We start from the raw sequence: 22,833 nt of genomic DNA on the forward strand, positions 1-22,833 counted from the left end.
AGTCCCGCAGCGCGACTGTCATTGTCATTTATTTAATTAGTATTGCGCCTAATTGTAGTCTCCAGCCTGAGCTGCGCGGCAAACGCTTATGAAGATAGACATCTCTAGATAGACTCTCCGCTCAATTAGGCTGAGCAGAGTCAGCAATGCTGCTCGAGTGGGGTTCGCTTGAGACTAGTGATGGCAAATCAAATTTAATAATCGATTACTGCATCATGACTAATTGAAGCTCAATAATTGTAATTAATAGATAACACAGGAACTATGATCATTCAACAAATGGCTTTAGTTCTGCATCAAGTATTACAAAAATAGAAATTATCATGGTGTACAAAAATATACATATACTTATACAAAATTATTTTTTATTTTATTTTATTTAAATACAGTTAAATCCCAATGGCAAGTGGATCAAGTATTTATTTATTTATTTATTATTTATTTATTTATTTATTTATTTATTTATTTATTTATTTATTTATTTATTTATTTATTTATTTATTTTATTTTATTTTATTTATTTATTTTATTTTATTTTTTTTAGTTACGCTGAATTTATTGAGAACGAATCAAGGGCGTAGCGATTTTTCAATTTATCGTGATTTTCGAGACTCCACTCGATTAAGGAACTAACGTTTCAAAATTTTTGCGGCGGGTAATCTGTTCCTTGAAAAAGAGCTCCAATCGCATTCGATTTTTACGAAACAGTTATATCGAAAATGTAAGCAAACACAATCGATTATTATATAATTAATACTGCCATCTCTACCTCAGACTCGAACAAGTTCCTCGTTTGGTTCAATATCAATTTTATTAAATGCGCTCTTCATACATAATATTTCGGTTTACATAAATAGACATTATCAACTAATAAGCTGTATATTTTGGCACGCTTTTCATCTCAACTGTTCAACTGCTCAACTGCTCCACTGCTGGTCGAGCTACTGCGTCTCTGGCTCGGCCTGCTTCAGGGGCATGCCCTTGTCGTCGATCTCCACGGAGGGCACCAAGGGCGGCTTGAAGCCGTACTCCATGTGCAGATTGCGGCCGAAGTCGGGGCTGCGTTTCAGACTGTGGCCGTTGCGCCAGCGCTGGAACTCGTCGAACTCGCTGCCGTTGTTCTCGCTGGTGGTGCTGGTGGTGGGCACGGGTCCGATGTAGGACTTGACCATGTGCGCGGGCGCCGAGGCGCCTGCCGCCGATAGGTCGGAGGGCAGGGTGTTGTATATGTAGCGGGCGCCCTGCAGCCAGGGGGAGCCCTGCGGCGGTGGCGGCGGGCGCAGGTCGTAGCGCATGTCCGCCAGGCTGAAGGTGGCCACCTTGGGCGCCTCGCCGCGCACTGGCCGGGTCGGCGGCTTCACGAGCACCGCCTTGGCCGTGGTCTTTGCCGGCGCCGCCTTTGGAGCGCTTGCCTTCGGGGCCGTGAACTGGGGCAGCAGCTTCTTCAGCATGCGCGTGTAGTAGTTCTGCAGAACCTTTGGCGGAACGTGGGCGACCGAGGCGTGCGTCCAGGGGTGCACGGCGTTGGGGTGTGAGCCGAAGTTGAAGCCGGGCGAGTGGTTGGGCGGCATGGGCAGGTGAATGGCGACGGGCACGTGAATGGGTATGGCCATGGGACGGTCTATGTACTTCTCCACAATCTTCTCCACCTCGACGGGCTTCTCGACGATGCGCTCCACCTCGTAGGGCACCTTCTTCTCCACGATCTTCTCGACGATTGTCTCCACGGGATAGGGCACCGGCTGCTGCACAATGGTCTCAACGGGATAGGGCCGGTCCACGTAGTGCTCGACGTGAACGGGCACCGGCACCGGCTGGGGCACGGCGTAGGGCACGGCGATGTGTTTCTCCACGATTTGCTTCACGGGCCGCTCGACGATTTTCTCAACGGGCACCGCATACGGCTGTGGCACATGCTTCTCCACCACGGTTGCCCCCTGCTTTCCATGTGCCCCGTCCTGGCTGTGGCCAGTGGAATGATGGGACACATCAATGTTAACGCTGGCATGCGAGACGGCGCCCTCTTGGGGTGAGCTGTCCGCGCTCTCCACCTGCTCCACATTGATGGGATTCGCGGATAGGGAGACATAGTTGGTGGCCGGAGGAGGCGGGGGAGGTGGTGCTGGTGCAGATGGCGCAGAGACATAGTCCTTGGGACTGTAGCCCAGCGAGGGGGAGCTATAGTAGTTCTGGTCATACGGCGGCGGTTGGTAAATGGTCTCATGCATCTCCACCAAACGACCATCCTTCTCCGTAATGAGTTTGTTGTGGATGTTGACTGATTTCTGCACTTCCACGAAAGTGTAGCCATTGGGCTTAGTCAGGAGCTGCGTCTCCGGCTGGGAGTGTGCTTGGGCTATGGAGTTGGGGGGAGCGGCGTGCTGCAAATAGCGCTGGGAGGGCTCGGCAGCTGCCTCCGAGACATATTCATGTGGGCTGGGCAGCAGCGGCACCTGTGGCTGCTGCTCTGCATGCTGAGCAGTAGCAGCAGCAGGAGCAGGCGCAGGAGCAGCCGGTGTGGGGCTATAGGAGTGTACCGTAACATAGGGCCCGCCGTAATTGGAGTACTCGGCAGGAGCAGGCGTGGCAGCGTTGTCGAACGAAGGCGATGCAATTGCATGCGTATTGAGTTTAGACTGTGGGTTCTGCGGTTCAGGCTGCGGTTGCTGAAGACTCAACTCCTGCTGAGGGCTAAACTGGCCAGCGGGTCTGATGAAGGGACTGTCGTAGGCGACTTCCTTGGGCTGCTTGGCAATGATGCGCTGCGGGGGATTGTTGGCCTCGTAGTGGAAGCTGCCCTTCGGTATGGGCCTGTCGGCACTGTCTGAGATTTTGGGATTGAAGGTTTTGAGAAACTGTCGAGACGGCGCCTCCTGCGTCTGCTGCTGCTGCTGCTGCTGCTGCTGCTGTTGCTGGAAATGCTGCTCGCTACGAGTCTGGAAGTGATCGAGCTGCTGCGGAGGCTGCGACTTGGGCTCATCCGGTATCCTGGCCAAGGACTCGTCGTGCACAATGTGAACATTGATCTCCTGCTTCGCGGCCGGGCCACTCTGGCTGTTGTAGCTCTCAATGGTGTCAGCACTGCGAGCAGGGGCCGGCAGACGGTGCTCGTAGTGCTGCTGATCCGTGTGGCGCGTCTCGGCAATCTGATTGTCCTCAATGATCTGGCCGTCCTCGAATTCGGGCTCCTGCTCGCCGAGTATGACAATGGGTGCACTCTCGGCGGCGACGAGAGTCTCATTGTCCTCACCCTCGGCCTCGGGACGCAGCAGCATGCTGGGCAGCACTGGAGATGCGACTGCGGCACGATTAATGCGCAGCAGCTCATCCCGAGAGATGTGATTGCTGCCGTCCCTGAACGGCTCTCGCTCCGCACTGCTGATCTTCTCCACCACGATTTGTGTGTGCCCCGGCCGCAGCTCGCGTCGGTACTCCTTCGTCACCGTCGTCTGGTAGCTGTAATAGGTCTCATTCTTGGGCGGCCGCAGCGTCGTGGCCTCTGTGGAGGCACTCGACTCCAAAGCCGTGGTGGCATGCACCACAGCGCTGCTTGCAGTGGTTGTCGTGGTTGTAGTGGTGCTCGGCTCCTCGGTGACTGCCTCTGTGTTGGCCTCACTGCCGCTGTAGCGAAAGATGTCGGAGAAGCCGTTGGGGAACAGATTTAAGAGCACCTCATTCACCGTCTCCTTCTTCGACTTGGCCTTTCTTTCGGCACTCACAGTTTGCCTGGGCTGCTCTTCACTCAGATCGAACTGTATGTAGCCGTGCCCATTTGTGGGCGTGTCCACGCTGCTGCTCTCCTCCTGATTGGGTATCACGGTGGGCAGAAAGCCAGGCACGCTGCGATGTTGGAGGAAGTGAAAGGGAAAGGGAAGTCGAGTAATTATTTGTATTTGCTTAAATATGCAATCATAATTAATAGAGTAAAACAATAATTATATTCATGTTTATATAGTAAACTCCTGCCAACTCCTGCTCTCTTCGACTCTCCATGCAGATTCCTTTTAATTACTCTAAACTCACCCCACAAATTGCTGCTGCGTTGTCTGTTCGATTGATTTCAGCTCCGTTTCCCTAAGCACTTCGCTGGTCTGGGGCGGATCATCGATGACCTCCAGCTCGCCGGCTCCTGCTGCCGCCTGCTTATTAAGCTGTCAAAAGTGACTCTCATTACCTGTCAAAATCTCTCAGCAGACTTGGACTCACCACCGCCTCCAGAGTGTCAGTCAAGGCGTCATCGGAGTTGTCGCTGTTGTGTTGGCTCGTTGGCGTTGTCGCATTCTGTGGTGCTGCCGGCGGCTGCAGGGGCAGCGGCAGGGTGGTGGTGCTGCCAGTGGACTCGGCTGCGTGGGCTACCCGGGCCGTGGCCAGCAGACAGATGCCAATGACAGCGGCCGTCGCTGCTAGCAGTTCAAGTTTGGGCCACATGTCTGCAGCGCTGTGCGGAAATGGCCGAGAGAGCATTAAGTTTCGGTGTGAATAACCCCAAACAAAAACTATGAATTCCTCAAAACACTTTACAGCTTTTGCCAATGGCAAGCCGTCAAGCCAGTTGGGCTCCCAAAAAAAACAAAACTGAAAACCAAAAGCAAAGTCAAAGTCAAAGTCGAAATCGAAGACGAAGACGATGTCGAAGAGGAGCCGCACGCTTCCTCTGGTGGCGGATCTGTTTGATATTCGCGATATGTTTCGATGATGATTTTTCCTAAGTGGCTCCACTCCGCTGTGACGCTTTGGCATTTTGGCATTTTGGCGTTTTTCTTTCTCTTTCGTTGTGTGAATTTTCCCTAAAGATTCGTTCATTGTCGCATTCGCTTTCATTGCGAGTTGTTGAACTTAGCGGCATTCGCTGTGGGCTTATGTCACTGCAGCCGCCGCAACGTAATGAATTATTTACCATTCGCAGCCGCTGGGCGAGAAGCCGCCGACTCTATGTCGACGCACATTTAATTTGGAAAATTGAAATTGATGGCGTTTAAAATGGTCCGGAACGGGTTTTCACATAGTTAGTGGAACTGCTCCTGCTCCTCCTGCTCCTCCTGCCTGCTGCTGCTGCTGCTGCTGTGACTGTTGTTGTTCAGTTTTGATAGGCATTAAATATGCATGCCAAAACATATTTCACTTGCCGCATTCATGTTTTGGCCCGAAGCACTTACAGTGCACTTAGCCGCACAACATGTTGGCCAAATTGCAACAACAACAGCAACAACAACAACAACAAATCAATCAAGTTAATTTTGTGAAAACAGGTGCGGTGCCTAAGCGAACTTTGAAAAAATCAAATTTCTACTCTAGATTAGTTTTTGCCAATTGATAAGCTAATTTGGCCAACTTTCGAATGATGCCGCGAAATGAAACCGTTTCAATTGATAATCAGTTTCAGGACACGTACAAAATTGATTTACGATCAATATTTAAATTTTTTAAAATTTTAATAAGCTTGGAAAAACCTTTCACTTAATTACGATTATTTTGAAATATTGCGAAGGAAATTGTCTATAAAATTTTTATACTACATAATTTAATTTAGAGTGGGAAAAAATTTTAACATTGGAATTTTAGGGCTAGAGGAAATTCTATAGGTTTTATATAAAAATATATATAATAAAATTAAATATCTATTCAAAATATTAAAGATTTTGAATATAGAAAAATATAAAATCCATATATGCATTCCAAACAATAAATTGCAAAACATTTAATTGTATTTATATTGGATCGACTGAAATAGTTTTTTTTTTTTTTCAACTATTAGTAATCCAATATATTAATTAAATGTAATATTATTTTATTTGTAAGTAAATCCCTATTCCTTTTTATATTTTATTAAAAATGCGAAATATGAAGTTATAATCAATTGATATAAAAAGGAAACTCTGATTTTTCAAATAAATTTGTATAAATTTAAATAGTTTCACAAAATATACCAAAATAACTTAACAATCATTTCTGGACTTTATTAATAATGTATGAGTCGAACTTATTTGTATTAATTATTTGAGTCAATAATCAATTGCAGTTCTATTTATATACATATGTATTTATTTACACTTTTTTTTAACTTAATAGCATTTATAAATGTTTAGCAAAATTAAAAGCCAAAGAAATAATTGTATAATAATAATGCGAAATCCCTTTCGCTTTAACAGTTTTGGCCAGTAATTTATTTATAATTGAAATCATATAATTTTCCCACGCTTAATGTGCATTTAAAATGCATCATTTGATTATTAATTTACCTGCATCCATTAAATATTACAGCGAGCGGTTGGCGGGGCGGGGCGGGGCTTGGGTGACACAGCGGAACGAATGCACTTGATTATTAATAAGGCTTATAACACAATGAAATCTCACTCTTCAACACTTTTTGGGGCACGTTTAGGACAGCTTTAAGTGAAACTTGAGTTTCAGTTGCTTCAATCGATTTATTTATATAAAATTTATATCAATTCAATGCAGACCGCAAATAGTTTCAAGTCAACTGCGAATAACTATCGTTCGTTTGAGCTCTTCGGAGCTGTCTCCACTTGTGGCTCTGGCTTTGTTTGGGGGAGCACTCAATGCTGGCGACCCTGTCAGCTGCGCGTGCGCGTTGCGAATGAAAGTGAAACCGCAGTGGAGCGCGCATTTCGTTTTCTTTTCGATCGGAGTCGAACTCGAACTTGAAGTCGATGTCGATGCTGTTGCTGTTTGTTGTTGTTGCAGTTGCTGCTGAAGTTTGGCTTGTTGTTGCGGCAGTGGATGCTGTTGTCGATCCTTAAAGTGTAGCACAAAACTTGTCCAGCCAGCGATTGCGCAAGCGCAGCTCTCCCTGCCTAGCGCCCTCTCCCTCTCTCACTCTCTCGCTCTCTGTCTGCCCGTCTCGCTCTCACTTGTGCTGCCGCCTCTGTAATGACATTTTTTATTGCTTTCTACGGCAGCATTGACCCTGCCAAAAAGCATATGCGGGAAAACTGTGCAACAGGTTTTTTTCGGCCTGGCCGTCGCTTTGGCCAATTGTGTGGAAAACGCAGCAATAACAACAGCAACAGCAGCAGCAGCAGCAGCAGCAGCAACAGCAGCAGCAACGACAACAGCAACATTTAGCATAAAGAAAACTCAGTCGCTAGTGAAAGCCCTTGTCATTGCCATTTGCCAGCCCTCTGCTGCCCGCCCTTGGCTACTGTTGACTGAAGCTGCTCTTCTGCTTCTTCTTCTGCCTGCTCCCAGCTGTCCTGCTGCTGTCGTCTAAGCTATTATCTCACATATAGTTATTACACCTGTTGTGGCATTTATGATCATTGTTGTTGCTGTTGCTGTTGTTGTTGTTGTTCGCTCTGATCACCTGCAGTTTTTCTGCTCGCATTGTTTTGCCTTTTTTCTTTTCGTTCATCATGATTTGCCTTACAATTTCCATTACATTTTAATGAGCCGCATTCGACAGATTTTGCTGCTTTTATTGTCAGGCATTAGACGTCTGGAGCTGATTGATTCATGTGCCAGGCAACAGCATGGTTGAACGCCATTTCAACGACGCCGGACTACCGTTATATGCGTATTTCAATTGATTTATGAAAATTCGCCTGATTTTTCTTTTATTCATGCGTTTGCGGTAATTCATTTCATTTATTGTCCAGTCTGAGATATTTGTATAGCCACAAGCGAAACTGACGTAAAGACAGACATTTTACGATTATTACTTTATAGCGAAACGTATAAAAGTTAGTCATGTAAATAAAAATGAAATGAAAAACTTTTTAAATAGTTTTTAATGTGATGTGACATGGGAAACGCTTTGTCTTTGTCTTCCAGTCATCGCAAGCGTAAAACGTAAGCTGCTTGACTTTCTGATCTTAATGGAGCCTATTTATCTAATGCATCTCATTAGCGTCAGCTCAAGTGCGTGTGCGCTGAGAATGTTGCATGCCGCATGAGCACACGCCCCATGAGCAATTATTATTTGCTGGCAATTTCGGCTTTCACCGAGTCGCTGAGGCAGAGGCTGAGGCTGAGTCTTGGTGTCATTTCGGCTGGCGTTTCCTCCCTGCGTCTTCCGCACTGCCGAATGCGTGGCCAGCTTAAGAGTGTGCGTGTGTGTGTGTGTGTGTGCTGGACAATTATGATTAAAGAGCCAGAGACTGGAATACTGAGATTATGTAACTAAGCCAGGCGAACACGTCGCATGCCAAGCGACTCATTTTTTATTTTTTTTCACAAAGGAAATGCGTTTTATAAATAGTGCTACCAGCTTTTGAGTGGGCTAAAACGGCCTAAAAAGCAGGAAAAGCAGCTGGAATAGCGGGCTATATGAAAAATGAAAGAAAACCTAGGCAAATATGCAAAATTATTTTATAAATTATTTGCTGTGACTTTTTTTTGCTCATCATATTAATAAAGTAAAAAATCAAAATTTATAAATTTGGCATAAAATTTTGGGTAAATTCTGCTGGATAAGGTAAGCACGCCGAAGCAACTGAAAAAAGTATCAAGTAGGCTGGTATTTCCTTTTAAAAAAATATTTTCTCTGAATTTTTTCTCTAAGTATTCTAAGCATTTCCTCTTCGAAGTATTTCTTTTAAGAATTTCTCTTCGAAGCATTTTTTTTTTATTTTAACTATTCCCTCCAAGTATTTCATCTAAGTATTTTCTCTAAATATTTCCTCTTCGAAGTATATCTGTTAAGTATTCCCTTCAAGTATTTTTTTAAAGTATTTATTCTAAGTATTTCCTCTAAATATTGCCTCCAAGTATTTCTTCTATTTCTCCTTAAAATGTCCCTCTTTAATGCTTAGCTGAACGATCACACACTCTAGTTCACTTTATTGCACTGTACGACTGACCCCCACTACACCTGGGCGACTGAAGAAATGCTACAGCTGTTGCCCTTTATATAGGGCGACTCTTACTCAAGCACTACGTCTCTCTCAAATGTTGTGCCCGACGACAGGTAGAGCTCGTTACAGTTGACCTTCAAGTGACCAATGGGAGCACTCTCTGCTGCTGCAAGCACTCTAGCCTCGTTTTACCTAAATACAAATACCAAATGAATGCTGCTGCATACACATAGACAACTTTAATGATCTTCTGATGCTCTGCTTCGTCCCTTGCTGGCGGAGAAATGAAGTGTTGATAGACAGGGATAGACAGATAGAGGGACAGATATACAGACAGACATACAAACAGATATATAGGCATACTTAGATCAGATTCCCTCACAATGCGAAATGCCTGATATTACGACATAGACAACAGTTTCTTTTGCTCTACAGTTCTCTTGAGAAGTTCGACTTCTACATATTCATTTTACTGGATTCATTATCAATAGGCTAGATCTAGCCTGAAACAGGCTAAACTGGCAGCACTGCTCATAAATTGCACGGGCCACGCCTCGCTCCGCTTCCCCCACAGACTGCACCGCTACTGGCCAACTTGGCTATTGATGGCTAATTTGTGCAGTCTCAGCATTTGGTCAAATTGTAACTAAATTCAACTATTCAGCAGCTGCTGCTGTTGCTGTTGTTGTTGTTGTTGTTGTTGTTGTTGTTGGCTGACAATCAACTTCCTTCCGCATGGTCAAACTTGTCGCTGGGAAACCGAAAACCGAATTGGTGAAAATTGCAAAGGAAATTATTGGAATGCCTCCGCCGCAGCTTATTAATGTAAAAGCCCTGGGAAAGCTCCGGAAAATCTATTAAAAGCAATTTATTTTATTTTATTTCTGGTATTTATTCATTGTATTTCCAAAAAGCGCAGCGAAGCGTTATGGCCAGCCAACCAATACAGCTTGCCACGCCCCGCCCTAGCCCGCCACGCCCTTTTCGGCGTGCTAATTAAGTGCGCAGGGCAAATAAAATGAGCCAAAGGTAATTACAATGAATGCGAAGGCATCGACGGCGGCCGGACTTGAACCAAAAGCCAATTGTATGCAACAATCAATCAAAAACCATTTTTAATTTTGCGTTAACAATTTTTGTATTCGTATTTCATGTTTTCCAGCCGGCCAACGTTTTATTTTTTTTCCTGATTTTGTTTTTCCTTTTTTGTACAATATATTTGGTGTTTTTTTTTTTATCCTTCATTTCTTTTCAGATTTTTACATATATTTTATTGGCCCGTTGTCGGCGATTTTGCCGCGTCGCTCGTTTAACTGTGTGAAGTAAATTGGAAAATAAAGTTAAAATTAAAATGCATTAATTGAACTGTGAAATTTCATAAAAGTGTATAAAAAATTATTTGTGCGTGCGCCAATGAGTAGATGACAAAGAAGAAGAAGAAGAAGCAGCAGCAGCAGCATCAGCATCATCGGCCGAGTACTGAATTAATTGTCAGCGTTTTAAGCGCGTTTAAAGTCGCGCTCAACTTCATAAATTTGCAGGCATAAAAGTGCGGATAATGAAAAGTGCTCGAAGGCGAGAAATTGCATAAGCTGCCCTGAGGCGACAGCGACAGCGAGTGCAGCGGTGAATGTAATTAAGTATAAATGATTCTATAAATTAATTGCTTCAATCAAGCGCAGAAAATGCGATATAAATATGCAGATATATGTGCAATAAATACAAATGAACATAAAGATTATCCTTTCTTTTGTTTAATATAATTTTAATTATTTGAAATAATATTGTTGTATTTTATTGTATTTGCATTTTTTATTTTTATTTAATTTGTACAGTACATATTAAAAATATATTTAATATTTTATTCCATGCACATTTATTTGAGTATTCAATTTCTTCTCTCACACATAAATCAGATTTATTTTCCCTGTCATTAACTCTAACATAATAAATAATTTCCCATAAGGCATCTATACATCGATGAGAAATGCCGATCGCCACTTCCCATACTGCCCAAGATGGGCCGCAAGACAAACTAATTGCGGTGACTTCATCAAAATCAAATACCACAAACGAAGGCAGCCTGCCTTGGCTCTGCAACAGCCACGCCCACAAAGCAAAAACAAAAAGCAATTTGCAAAATGATCCACAGATGGCTGTGTAAATCAATCGGCTGATTCACTTTAAGCTTTACCGCACCATAAACTCTGTCATTTTATGGCTCTGTGGATATACATAATTGTTGCTTATGCAGTTTTGCTGCTGGCCAAGTGTTGGTTCCTCTTGCGGGGCGCTGCGCTTAGGCAAATGCATGGGAGCTGCAGCGGCGCCAATTGGCAACTGGGCAGCCAGTTTGTGGCCGGCTTTGGCCACGACAACAATTAAAAAGAAATGCGCACAGCAATGCCAATTGGCAATCGCGGATGTTTGTGAGGAGTGTTCGAGGCAGCCTCGCCACCTCTGTGCCCCGCCTATGGAGCAGCTCCCCTCTTCTGCTCGGCAGGTAACAGTGCACCTTTCGCTATTTGGCGCGTGCGTCGACTTTTCGCGCTAGTTGGCATCTTGGCCAGATATGTATCGCCTGGGCCATTACGAGTTTATTCCACTCCGGCCAGGAATTTCAATTGGTCATTGCCAGGCAAAGTTGATAAACTGGAAGCCAGCCAGCCAGCCAGCCAGCCAGCCAGCCAGGAGGCGGTGCGTTACGCCCCCGCCACAGCAACTCGTGTAATCTTGCGCCTGGGCTATTTGGTCGTCATTAGCGCCGCAAAGTGGCAAACCGGCTAACAATCTGCCCGCCCGCCAGCTTAGCTTAGCGTCGTTATCATTGCCACCGCCGAGTGCTGATGTTGTCAGCAAACAGGTTGGCCGGCCGACTCTTTAGGCCAAAAACTGTAGCAGCCGCTGTCACTGCCACATGGCCATAATGCCAATGGTATCGCTATTGACCATGCTCTGTCCTGCGGAGTCGTTGTACTTTTGATTTCCAAGTAATAAACCCGACCACAACAACGCTGCCAGACGCAGAGGCACAACACACACACAAGCTCGCACACACACACACTCACACACACACACAAATAACCCATGTTGACAACGCATTGGGCCAATGTACGAATTGCAAACCGGAATATGTCGCGCTGCCCCAAAGCGTCCTCGAAGCGCACCGTCGAACGTCCCCTGTGCCGCATTCCCCACACACAACGAGCCCGCCGCAGTGGCCTTTCCCTTTCGTTTGGCCGCAGCGCCGCGCCGTTGCGCAGCCTTTTGATTGATATTGATGCAACTGAATGCTGCAGCATGCTGCACGTTGCAAGCGCAATTGCAATCTTTGCTGAATCTCATTACCATTTCAGGTTGCACGTACATTGCCAATTGTTATGCATACTCTATCCGCAGCGGTCCAGCTGAATTGATGAGCCACTTGCAACTGGCCAAAGGCAGATAACGATGACACAATTTACTCGATAATCCAAGAAGTGATTGTGATGGTTATTTTTGATTTGTATTATAATTATTTTTGCTACTTGTGGAAAGTAGAAATCTCTATCAATATCTGCTGAATAGTAAATATTTCCATCTCTTTTCTTCATTGCAATTTTGAGTTGGAGCTCTTCAACAAATTCTCAAGAATTCCGTTGAATCTCTCAAGCATTCTCTCTCTCTCTTTTGATTAGTACTAACTACTAAGCTCAATAAGATTTTAATTTTACTATTTCTCAACCGTCTCATGTTCGTTACAGAGCATCTATATGTCGACCACTTCTCTGACAACACGTTTCTTATATAAAAACGGCTGTCAAATTTACAAGCGAGACTGATTAAATTTGAGCTTACTTAACTTCAGCTGAAGCTGACTTAAGAAGTCAACTTAATATAATTACTCTTAACTTGATTCTTATTCATGCTGAACTCAACATTAACCCGAGGCTTCCTAGAAGAACAGTCTAAAATATTAATAACTCCAATGGCAAATCCAAACTTGGCTGGTCAAGAGCATCATGCAGTCTCATTCGCTTATCCAAAGTTTCTCCCTCTTGCATAAATAAAACACACACAAAATGCAATTATTTTTTATTTTGCATTTTTATTTTTAAATTTTATTTCATGTTCATGTTTTGTGTTTTCTTCTTGTTGTTCGTTTGTTTTGGTTTTGCTTCGCCTTTTATTTATTATTTACTTTTATTTTTTGTTTGTTTTCGTATCTTTACCTTTATTTGTATTTTATGCTAAATTGGCTATTTTGTCTGTTGCTTTGTGTCTTAAACTTGTAAATTTTGCGATCTCCTTCATCCTATTGCAATCTCATCTGGCTTAAATAACAGTTATTTCTGGGCCCTACGGTCGATCCATTGCGATGCAATTGATTTCCCGGCCAGGGTCTGAGCATTCATGCATTATTATATATAATTCTGTTGGTGCGCCTTTTGATTTCGTATTTTGTATGCTCTCTTTCCCTCTCTCTGGGCCAGATCGAACCCAGGATTTTTCTTTAGTATTCGTATCGTACTGCTAAAAATTTGTTTTGGTGGTTGTTTACTTTTATCTTGGGCCTATGACTTAAACCTTTGCTTATTGTATTTCGTATTTTTGTATTTTTGTATGCATACTTTCTTTTCATTTTCTTGTTTTGTTTTCAATTATTTAATTTAATTTTTTTTTTTTTCAACACATTTTCTTTGCACTACAAACGAACTGCGTTTGGGTTTTACTTTATATATATATTTTTTTGTATATTCTGTAATATTTAAAAATTAATTTGCCACATAATTTTTGTTTTTGTTTCGCTTAAATACTAAGTATTATGGTATTATATGTGTGTTTGCTTTCCTTTCATTAATAAATAATATTTTGTAAATATTATCATAATAATTAATCATATAATAAATACAATATGCATTTGACCACTCTTTTAAATTTACATATATACTCATACTCATATATATATATATATGTATATGTATATAATACCATAATTTGCATTTGTTAATAATTAATTTTGTTAGTTAACATGACGACGTGTTTGTTTTTGCTTTGTTAATACAATTCGCAATTTTCGCTTATAAAAACCAAAAAACTCTTAACTCAATTTTACATGGCACACATACAGTTAGGCTATCCATACATAGGTGTATTTGTATATCCAACTATGCATTGATTGGCATGTTTCTAATTAAATTATAATTTATATTTATACAATGCTTCAAACGCTCTCAACTTCTGTTTTGCTTCTCGCGGAATTCTTGGAACTCGGCGTAAATGTTTGCATTAGGGATTTGTTTGTTTGCTTAAATTGGCGTTAGGTTCTTCTAAGTAATTCTTGTTCATTTTTACATAGATCTCTTAAAATCTACTAGTATTTAATATGGCGCACACAATATAATATATGTATTTATGCATATACTATATAGCTAAGATGTTCTATGAAATAATTTACAAAAGCTTTGGCTTTATACACAAAAAGTAAAAATCAGCGCGCAAAAAAGTTCTTGCCAGCTCTAATCTCGGGGTTCTGAAAATATTTATTTTACAATAGCGCAAAGTTTTCGTCTTGCTATATAATATTTGTTTGCTCATATTTATTTTTACTTAGTTATGGACTATCCAACTTGCCTCTACAGACGCCCATTTTCAAACAACATTTAACATCTGCTACATATATAATATTGTTCTGGATTTTTTTTTTTTTTTATTAATTTGAATTAATTTTTTAATCGTAATTATTATTATTTTGTTTTTCTTTTTGAGCAATTTTCTGCTTGAACATTTATTTACATCTTGGTATATTTTGTGGAGGGTTTCTTTTATTTTATTTATTTTTATTATTTGGATCTAATTTACCATTAATATATGTTAAATTCTTAAATATTTTTCAAATATATGAATTTTAAAGAAATTTCAAGAGTATGTTTGGTCCTTGTAAATTATGTAAAGTAATAATGCAGGCGAATAAATAAATATGCAAATAATTTACTGAACCAGAAATAAATACAAATGCAAAATGTGTATTCAATAGATTATTAAATGTAAATTTAAAATTGTAAAATATTTGTTAATTGTACAATTGAAATATTACCTAAATAATCGCATGAATTTAACTTAAGAAATTACAGGATCAAAATGTTTAATTGATATACATGTCTATATATAAATTTTGATCTTTTAACTTTTCAAAATATCTTACAGCTTCTTTATACTTATTTTTTTTTTGCCTATTCGAATGCGCAAAAATTCAAATGGAAGGAATTTGTTCGTGCCTGGTAAGTTACTTGCTTTTCATTTACATTAAAGTATAGTATTTAACTCTGGCTTGACTTGTTTTCATATATTCTTTTTTATTATTTGTTTTTCAAGCACTCTCTAACCGCTTTACACTCTAAACACTAATTGCCTCAAAATATTTAACAAAAATCAGTCACTTTGCAAGTTTCTCGCTTGTTTTCTCGAAAAGGAACTTAAAGTACAATAATTATGGTATGCATGGCTCAACTTTTAACAATATCGATAAACCAAAAATTGTTTCGTTTCATGTTTTAAATATATTTAAATGTACTTTAGTTTTGTTTTCTTTTCTATTTTGGCATTCAAGTTAAGCGCTGCTACTAAGTACTACACACGTACACACACAGTTACAGTTATAGTTATAGTTACAGTTACAGTTACTTACAGCTACAGAAAAAATATCAAGTATTAGTTTTCATTTGTTAGTGTGGGGAGCTGTGGCTAATGCTTAGGTAAAAAGTTGAAATTGCCAACTTAGAAGCCTACAAAAATGTGTTTGTTGTGTGTGTGTGTGGGGGTGTGGTAGGAGGGTGAGGGTGTGTGGCATAATTTCATTTTGATGCTTTTGCTAATTGGTTACAAATACACATACACATAGCTTTAGAATAGTATTAGTAGTGGTAGTAGTTCTGGGCAATAGCATATAGTGGTACATATGTTTATAGTAGATATATGTGTATATGTATGTATATAGGGGCTTAGACATAGTGGGTAGTACGTAGTACATAGCATAATGAATTGCATGCGTTTATAGTCGACATTCTCTCTTTCATTCACACACGCGCACACTCGTTCCTCTCGTTCGCACTTTGTGTTTGTCTCTTTCACGCTCTTAAGAATTAATGGGCCTGCAGTAGCGTGGCACCAAATAGAGTCAGCGCCAGGGCCAGCTGGAGGTCCATGGCCATCGCCCGCCCGCTCGCCGTGTTATTGCTGAAAACCGGAAAATGGATTTGCTCTGGCCGATTGAGCTCCTCCTCCTCGTCGTCGTCGATGCTGTTCGACATCTGGCGGTGGCGCTTCGTAAAGTTCACGTTGAAGACGGCCTCGGCCACGCCACCTGGCGACGAGACAATGAAGTAGAACGTTCGCGGCACACGCTCATGCATGCTGACATAGGTCAAGCGCGCCTCCTTGCAGTAGGGCGTAGGCAGATCCTGAAAGCAAAGCAACGAAAGTTCTTACTCATTTCCGCAGGGCTGATCGAGTGACCTACCTTGACCGAGTAGGCGAGGACGGTGCTGCCGTACTGATTGCCCGGCGTAAAGACGCGATCGCCGTGCAGCCAGCGTGCCGCATGCGCCGGCGGATTGGCGCAGAACTCCACATTCAAGTGCAGTGGAGAGCCCGGATAGGCGACAGGCGTGGCATTCAGAGCGACAACTGTGGGCGCACCTGCAAAGAGGGAGAGAGAAAGAGAGAGTGCCATAAGTAAATGGAAGCTTAATTATTATGTTTAACTACCAAGTTTTGTAATTGCTTTCATTATTAAGTTTTGGATTGCCTTGAGAGAGGCGTTTGCTATTTGTGGACCACCAAGCCACAATTGCTAAGCCACTTCGTGCACAACTGTACTTTGGCTAAGCCCGCTATAAACACAACTGTACGGCAACGCATCAACTCCTACGCAAACTTAGTTGGCAACGCCATTCGCCACTAATTAAAAGCGTATCACCAACAAAATGAGCCGCTTAGCCAGTGCTCAGAGAAATCAAAATAAATAGAGAGAGAGAGAGCGGGAGAAAGGGAGAGAGAAGAGAGAGCAACATGTCGTCGAGCGGAAAGTTTTTAAGAACGCCGAAACTTCATTAAAAACTTTTGTCGGCTGAAGCGTTGCGCAACGCAATTTTCGTGTGCAACCTCTGTGGGTCACATGTTGAGAGCTGGCGCTACTGGTATGATCTGACGGCGTTAGCCAACACTGCGACAATCCAATTAGACACATGTGCTCAGCCCGCCAAACGCTCGTTGCGCATATTTAATTATCGAAAGGCGAATCCGAATTTTGCAATTTTCCTCATCATTGCCCCGGGCCAGAAAAAGAGATGGCAGTGGGAGTGAAAGAGGAGAGAGAGTGTGTGGGAGTGTGGGTGAGTGTGGGAGGGAGAGCGCAGCAGACACTCACCCAACAAACTTGAGCACTTTATTTACCAGGGCAACAATGGCGGCTCGGCAAACAAAATGGCCAAAAGTGTTAAGTGCAAATGAGTGTACGGCGGGGTTGCCATCTACCAGCTCCCATCTACCATCTCCCATTTCCCAGCAGACCCAAACACAAACAAATCGAAGCGCCCATCGACACTTGCCAAATTTATAACTCAAAAGCTCCACAGCCCCCAGCCCCCAGCAACTAACTGTAAAATCAATTAAACCAAGTGAATGCTCGCCACCAGGGCTGCCTCTGTGTCTGTGTGTCTGTGTGTGTGTGTGTTGTCAGGGATGGGCTGCTAAATTATGCGTTCAGCGCCATTTTGTAGCCACTGTCGGAATATTTTTGCAGGCAGCTGACAACCCAGCCCGCTGCTAAAAAGAAATGTAATTTATTTGACAGCTAAAACTGATTTCAGTGCGCCCAAAAAGCCTCGCCCAAGCGCTCAAAGAGATTTACATTTTATTTTGATTTGCAGCCACTGAGCCGTGTGCCAGCATTTTACCCCCAGCTCAGCTCGGCTTGGCCCGGCTCAGCTCTACTCTGCTCTGCTCAGGTGGCAGCTCCGTTGGGGGTATGGCCCCAGGGTCAGCGGCTGGCCATTGGTGCGATTCTTAATTTGATTTAAGCGCTAGGCGCTAAATGAAATGAGTTTTGCATTTTTAGCCTGGCATGAGATGCCAGGGCAGAGCTGGCATGGATTGGACAGACAAATACTGAGAATGCTTGAAGTGGGCAAAAATTAGCACAGGCAGGGAAAACTAATACAAAAATTATAATTGACGATTCTTATTCTAAAGAGTTTTAGGTGCCGAAATAAATAAATAGATAAAAAGTAAATAAATACATAAATAAATAAGTAAGTAATTAAATAAATAAATATATATATATAAATAATTAATTAATTAAATAAATAAATAAAAAAAATAAATAAATACATAAAGGTAAATGAATAAAAAACTGAGAGAAATTTTTTCTCAATTATTCTCTATAATTTGAATTTCGGTGTAAATCGAAAAAATAAAAAAATGATCCCCTTGCCATTTTGAATTATCGGAATTCTACTATATTTATAATTAAATATGCATAGCTTCTTCGATGTAAGAACTTTAATAAAGGCCAGATTTTAACCAATTTGTGTACTTAAGCATTTTCTATAATCTCCAATCTCCATTATTATTAATTATAGCAAAAGAGTCGTACAGTGGGCGTAATTTGAATATATTGATCTGAAATTTATAACTTATGTTTTTTTATTAAATAATTGCTGTCATTATTACATATGCTACTACAACTTTAAAACTTTGGAAGATATCGCATTTCAATATGCCAGGCGCTGCTTGTCTAATCTGTGAAGAGCATACATAACTCGCGAATTACCATTGGTCGTTTCTGAATATCTCTGATAAAAACTATGAGAACAAACGATAGCTTCGGTTCTTCAACGAGTTCGTTCGCGTTCGGACAGAGCACTCTTTTCCGTTCTGATTTTTCTCCGACCTTTCAGCTGAGATAAATAAAGCAAATAGTGTTCTGTGCATGTATTGGTATTGTATTCCCTATTTGCCCACCAACTGAGTCCCTTTGTGCGAACGTCAATTGCATCTCTGCTTCAACGATGCTCGTGTGAAGATCGGCACACGAGTAGCTCTCACTTCGCTCAACAGAAAACATAAACGAAAAGAACCGAAGTGTTTTGCTTGGAGGGAGAACAGTAGAGTACGAACAGTAGAGAGAAGTATGCTTTCGTGCGTAGAGCGTAAAAAATCAAACAGCTCATAGTAAATTGCGTGCTATATTAGGCTCAACACTAACTCAAGTCTGTGTGATTCTTGCTTTCAAATAAAATATATATATATTTTTAAAATTAAATTTTTTATGTATAACTAGATAAAGCTGCCACTTAAGTTAGCGTATATAAGTTTAGACAAGAAACCAATTTTTTTTTTATTATAATCGATAATATATTAATAGTCTCTCTTTGATTTGAATCGAGAGAAAAAAAAATAAATAAATAAAATAACACAATTACTAAAATGTTTAACGCCATCTTAGTTAAGCTTATTGCTTATAATTTAGATCGGGCACATCTTATTGGACTTTGGGCCAGTTGGCAAACTTTGGCCAGCTGCTTGCACTTCATTAATGCAATTAGGCGACGCTTTAGTTCATTGCCTGGCATAAGCAGCGCAGGAGGCGGTCGCCTCCCTTCGTTTGCACAATGCAATTTGCATGTTTTGCCTACTTTCGAGGCGTGCACAAGTTTTTTGAAGGGGGCGTAGGGAGGCCAGCAGGCAGCGAGCAGCGAGCAGCGAACCATTACCTTCGCCCAAATGGGCAACATTTACAGCTACAGGAAAATTAACATTTAAACAATAACAACAAGTTGGCATGTACTACAATTGGTGCAAGAGCGCCAGCAACAGCAACAATAACAATGAGACCCAAAATAATAAAGTTTTACAGCTGAAAATTACTCAATTCCCGTTACTCGAAAAAGTTAACTTAATTTTTGCAGTTGCCTTTTGTGAGCAAAGTTTCCAAAGAGGTGCAGTGCCAGCAACAACTGAAACGTTTTGCAACACTTTGTCGGCCACGTCGCCCCAGTTGGCCAGACAATGGACGAGCCAGTCTAAATGACAGGGTTGCAAAAGCTGTCGAAGGGGGGTGCTGGGGGTGGGGCTCACCAAGGACTGCTATGGCCCAAACTGCGCTCCCAATTGATTGCACGTGGCTGAAAGTTTTTTTTTCTTTTTGCTGTTCGCTTTGCATAAAGTGCGTGGGCGGGCGACAGTGCTGGAAAACGCACTCGAGTCGCTTGGACGTTGCAAAAATAATAATGACCGAAAATAATTGAATTTTCGCATTCATTCGCGTGTTGCAATTACTTTGTCAGCCGCGCCCGAAACACAAACTCACTCTCTGCTCCTCACGCCTCTTTCTCTCTCTCTCTCTGGCTCTCACTCTCGCTTGTTGTCTCTCTTTCCCTGGTTTTTATTGCTCTGTTATTGTTTTTACTATGCTTCGCGATTTTCCCTTTTGATCAATGCATTGTGCGCTATGTGCGAAACTTGTGATTTTCCCAATTTTTCTTTTCCCCAGCGCACAAATATGCGTGACGCCCCGCTGTGAAGCCTTTCACTCATGTTGCGTTAAGGTCCTTGTTAATTGAAGAGTGTGTGGTTCACATAGTTGAAGCACTCGTTGCAAGGATTCAAGGCATTTTGGTATAAAAACTACTTTTGGCAAGGGTATGAATTCACTATTCTTCGATGTCTTTTATAATTTCTTCTTGAGCGATTAAGATGAATATATTTATTTTAAATAGTATTGAGCAAATGATGTGGATATATTTTTTTTTAAAGTTCAATGAAGCAAAAAGGGTTTTGTGTATGTATTTCATCGATTGAAATCATGAAAATCGCGAAGATCACATACTGAGGACACATTATCGTATCGTATTATCGTATTCCTACCTGTTTGTGAAAAGATCGTCACACGAATTGCTCAGCTCAAAGAGTTCAACAGCAACTAAAACGAAAAGAACCGAAGTGCTTTCGTCTGAGTGAGAGTGAGAGCGAGAGCGAGAGCGAGAGTGACTGTGTATGCTATTTTCGACTGTTATTATTTGAACACTTATAAGCAAATAAATTTCAATGAACAAGAGTGTTTCAATATTTAAGTTGTTTATTCAGCTATACATTATTAAAATGATTATTTGTTAATCAGTAAGATGGAACATTCTGATACGGCAAGTCGTACTTGTACATGATTAGTATGGGTTGAGTGCAAAGTAATTTGCAACACAGCTAAAAAGTTTGAACCGCAGTACAATTGCTTGTACTCCTTCCAGATGGAACTTGTCGTGATGTGAGGAAAGTTTAGCCGCCTCAGCAGTTAATATTCATTTTATTTAATATTAAAAGAGAATCGGAAAAGTCGGTCCAACGAGATGAAGATTTGAATGCTGTATTATTTAATTTTGCTAGGCAAAAATAAAAATATGAAATAAAATAAAATACAATGGCATATCTTGAACCAGCCTTATGCCATTGCAATTTATTTTCTATTAGTCTTATATGATCATCGAATTTTATTTTAATTTATTTATTTATTTTTTTTTTCGAATTTTATTTATATTTATAAAATTAATTCATGTTTCATTATAAAGCTATAAAATCTGGCAATTATAATGCATATTCTGAGCATTCTTAAGGTACTTTCTCTCTACGATTCGTTAGCTTAGTGCGTGTTTAGATTAACAAAACTTTGTGGCACGCCCACCACAGACACGCACAAACACCCATACACACACAAACACACACACACACACACACACACACAGAGCTAATAGCACCCGTTGGCGACCTCTTTTGGCGCTGGCTCATTAATTTTTAAGCAGTTTGCGCTTAGGTGGCGAAAAGTTGGCAAACTTGAGATAAATCTAGAGCGCGCTCCAAAGCGGTCGACTATTTGGTTTTGTGTTTATTTGGGCTGCCTGTGTCAATGGGGCTTATCTATAATTCAGGCCAAACGACAATTCAATTAAAAGCGCCCCCAGGTAGGCGCCAGCCAATGAGCGAACGCGACAAATGGCCAACTAAGTCGCCCCCTCCCCCCTTTCCGCTTTCGATTGTCAAAGCAACGCACGTAGTTTCAATTCGCAGCAAGTGGCAACTGGAATGTGGCAAGTGGCAGGCAGAATTTTTGGTAATTTCATTTTGCATGAAGTGCACACAATGTTTATTAATTATTTGCAAGCAGCACAAGCAATGCAGGCCAGGGGGCGGCTGGGCAGGAGGAAGTGCCTCTGGCCAGGGCAGCTGAAGTCCGCTGCGCCTTGGAGCAGGTGTTGCATAATTGAATATTATGATTGTTATTTCCACTTGCTGCCTGATGTCGGATTGCGTGTTATTTTAGGATCTCTCTCTCTCTCTCTCTCTCTTTCTAACTCTGCTTAAGTGCTTATAAATGTGTGTCGGAGTGTGTGTGTATTTTCTACAGCTGAAAACGGTTTCAGCTTGCCGTCCGAGCCTTCACGGCTCAGCCTGTGGCCCCAGGGGCATGCTTTCCAGTTGTTTATGTCTTTAAGCAGCGCTCACCTGCATTTGTCTGTTCCTTTCTTTTTTTTTTTCATTCAGTTTTCTGTTTTGTTGTGTTTTTGTTTCTCTTTTGTTTTCTTTGCTGTTATTATTGTGTTTCATTTGTGTTCATTTTGTGCATGGCTGGCACAGCCCTCTCGGCTCTCGATTCTTTGGCAGTTTGCACTTTCATGTGTCTGACTTGACACCCGAGGGCAGCTAAAGCAACAGCAGCAATAACAACAGCAGCAACAACAACAACAGCGGCTGCTAAGTACGTTCGTAGGTTCATCAGGTGAATATTACATCATAAACAATCTCTTGGGCATTCCAGCTGCCTTGGCCATAAATGCTATGCTAATTTATGGACGGCCCGAAATCAGCTTTAAAAGCTTGCCACAATTTGCTCGAACATGACATGATTCGAATTATTTACACCCAGCAGCCGGGCAGAGATGAAGCTAATAACTGGGCTGTGTCAGCTCACACTTTGATTGCGCACCAGTTG

The 22,833-nt window shown here is 41.8% G+C and overlaps 2 protein-coding genes and 1 long non-coding RNA gene across 5 annotated transcripts in view; 1 reads left to right on the forward strand and 2 right to left on the reverse strand.

Annotated features, from left to right (window-relative positions):
- Positions 1 to 792: 792 nt before the first annotated feature.
- LOC149268653 (uncharacterized) lies at positions 793 to 8,851 on the reverse strand. Its single transcript, XM_089470927.1, has 4 exons — positions 6,240 to 8,851; positions 4,207 to 4,438; positions 4,024 to 4,151; positions 793 to 3,840 (listed from the first exon to the last, which is right to left on the reverse strand). The coding sequence occupies exons 2-4, from the start codon at positions 4,426 to 4,428 to the stop codon at positions 942 to 944; spliced, it is 3,249 nt and encodes a 1,082-aa protein (XP_089327053.1). The 5' UTR covers positions 4,429 to 4,438; positions 6,240 to 8,851; the 3' UTR covers positions 793 to 941.
- On the forward strand, positions 8,589 to 10,173 carry LOC149268654 (uncharacterized). Its single transcript, XR_016270427.1, has 2 exons — positions 8,589 to 9,842; positions 10,069 to 10,173. It is a non-coding gene; the product is annotated as an uncharacterized LOC149268654 (long non-coding RNA).
- Positions 10,174 to 15,139: 4,966 nt separating this feature from the next.
- Positions 15,140 to 22,833, reverse strand: part of tei (irregular chiasm C-roughest protein teiresias) — a 217,414-nt gene continuing 209,720 nt past the window's right edge. For all 3 annotated transcript variants that reach the window (XM_089470931.1, XM_089470929.1, XM_089470932.1), the window contains 2 exons: positions 16,312 to 16,490; positions 15,140 to 16,252 (listed from right to left, as the gene is read on the reverse strand). In XM_089470931.1, coding sequence (XP_089327057.1) covers positions 15,935 to 16,252; positions 16,312 to 16,490 — 497 coding nt within the window. In that variant the 3' untranslated portion in view covers positions 15,140 to 15,934. The remainder of the gene's footprint in view (positions 16,253 to 16,311; positions 16,491 to 22,833) is intronic.

Source organism: Drosophila arizonae, chromosome 5 (genome assembly GCF_054131065.1).
Source record: "Drosophila arizonae isolate 15081-1271.41 chromosome 5, UAZ_ARI_1.0, whole genome shotgun sequence".
In the NCBI taxonomy this organism is placed as follows: domain Eukaryota; kingdom Metazoa; phylum Arthropoda; class Insecta; order Diptera; family Drosophilidae; genus Drosophila; species Drosophila arizonae.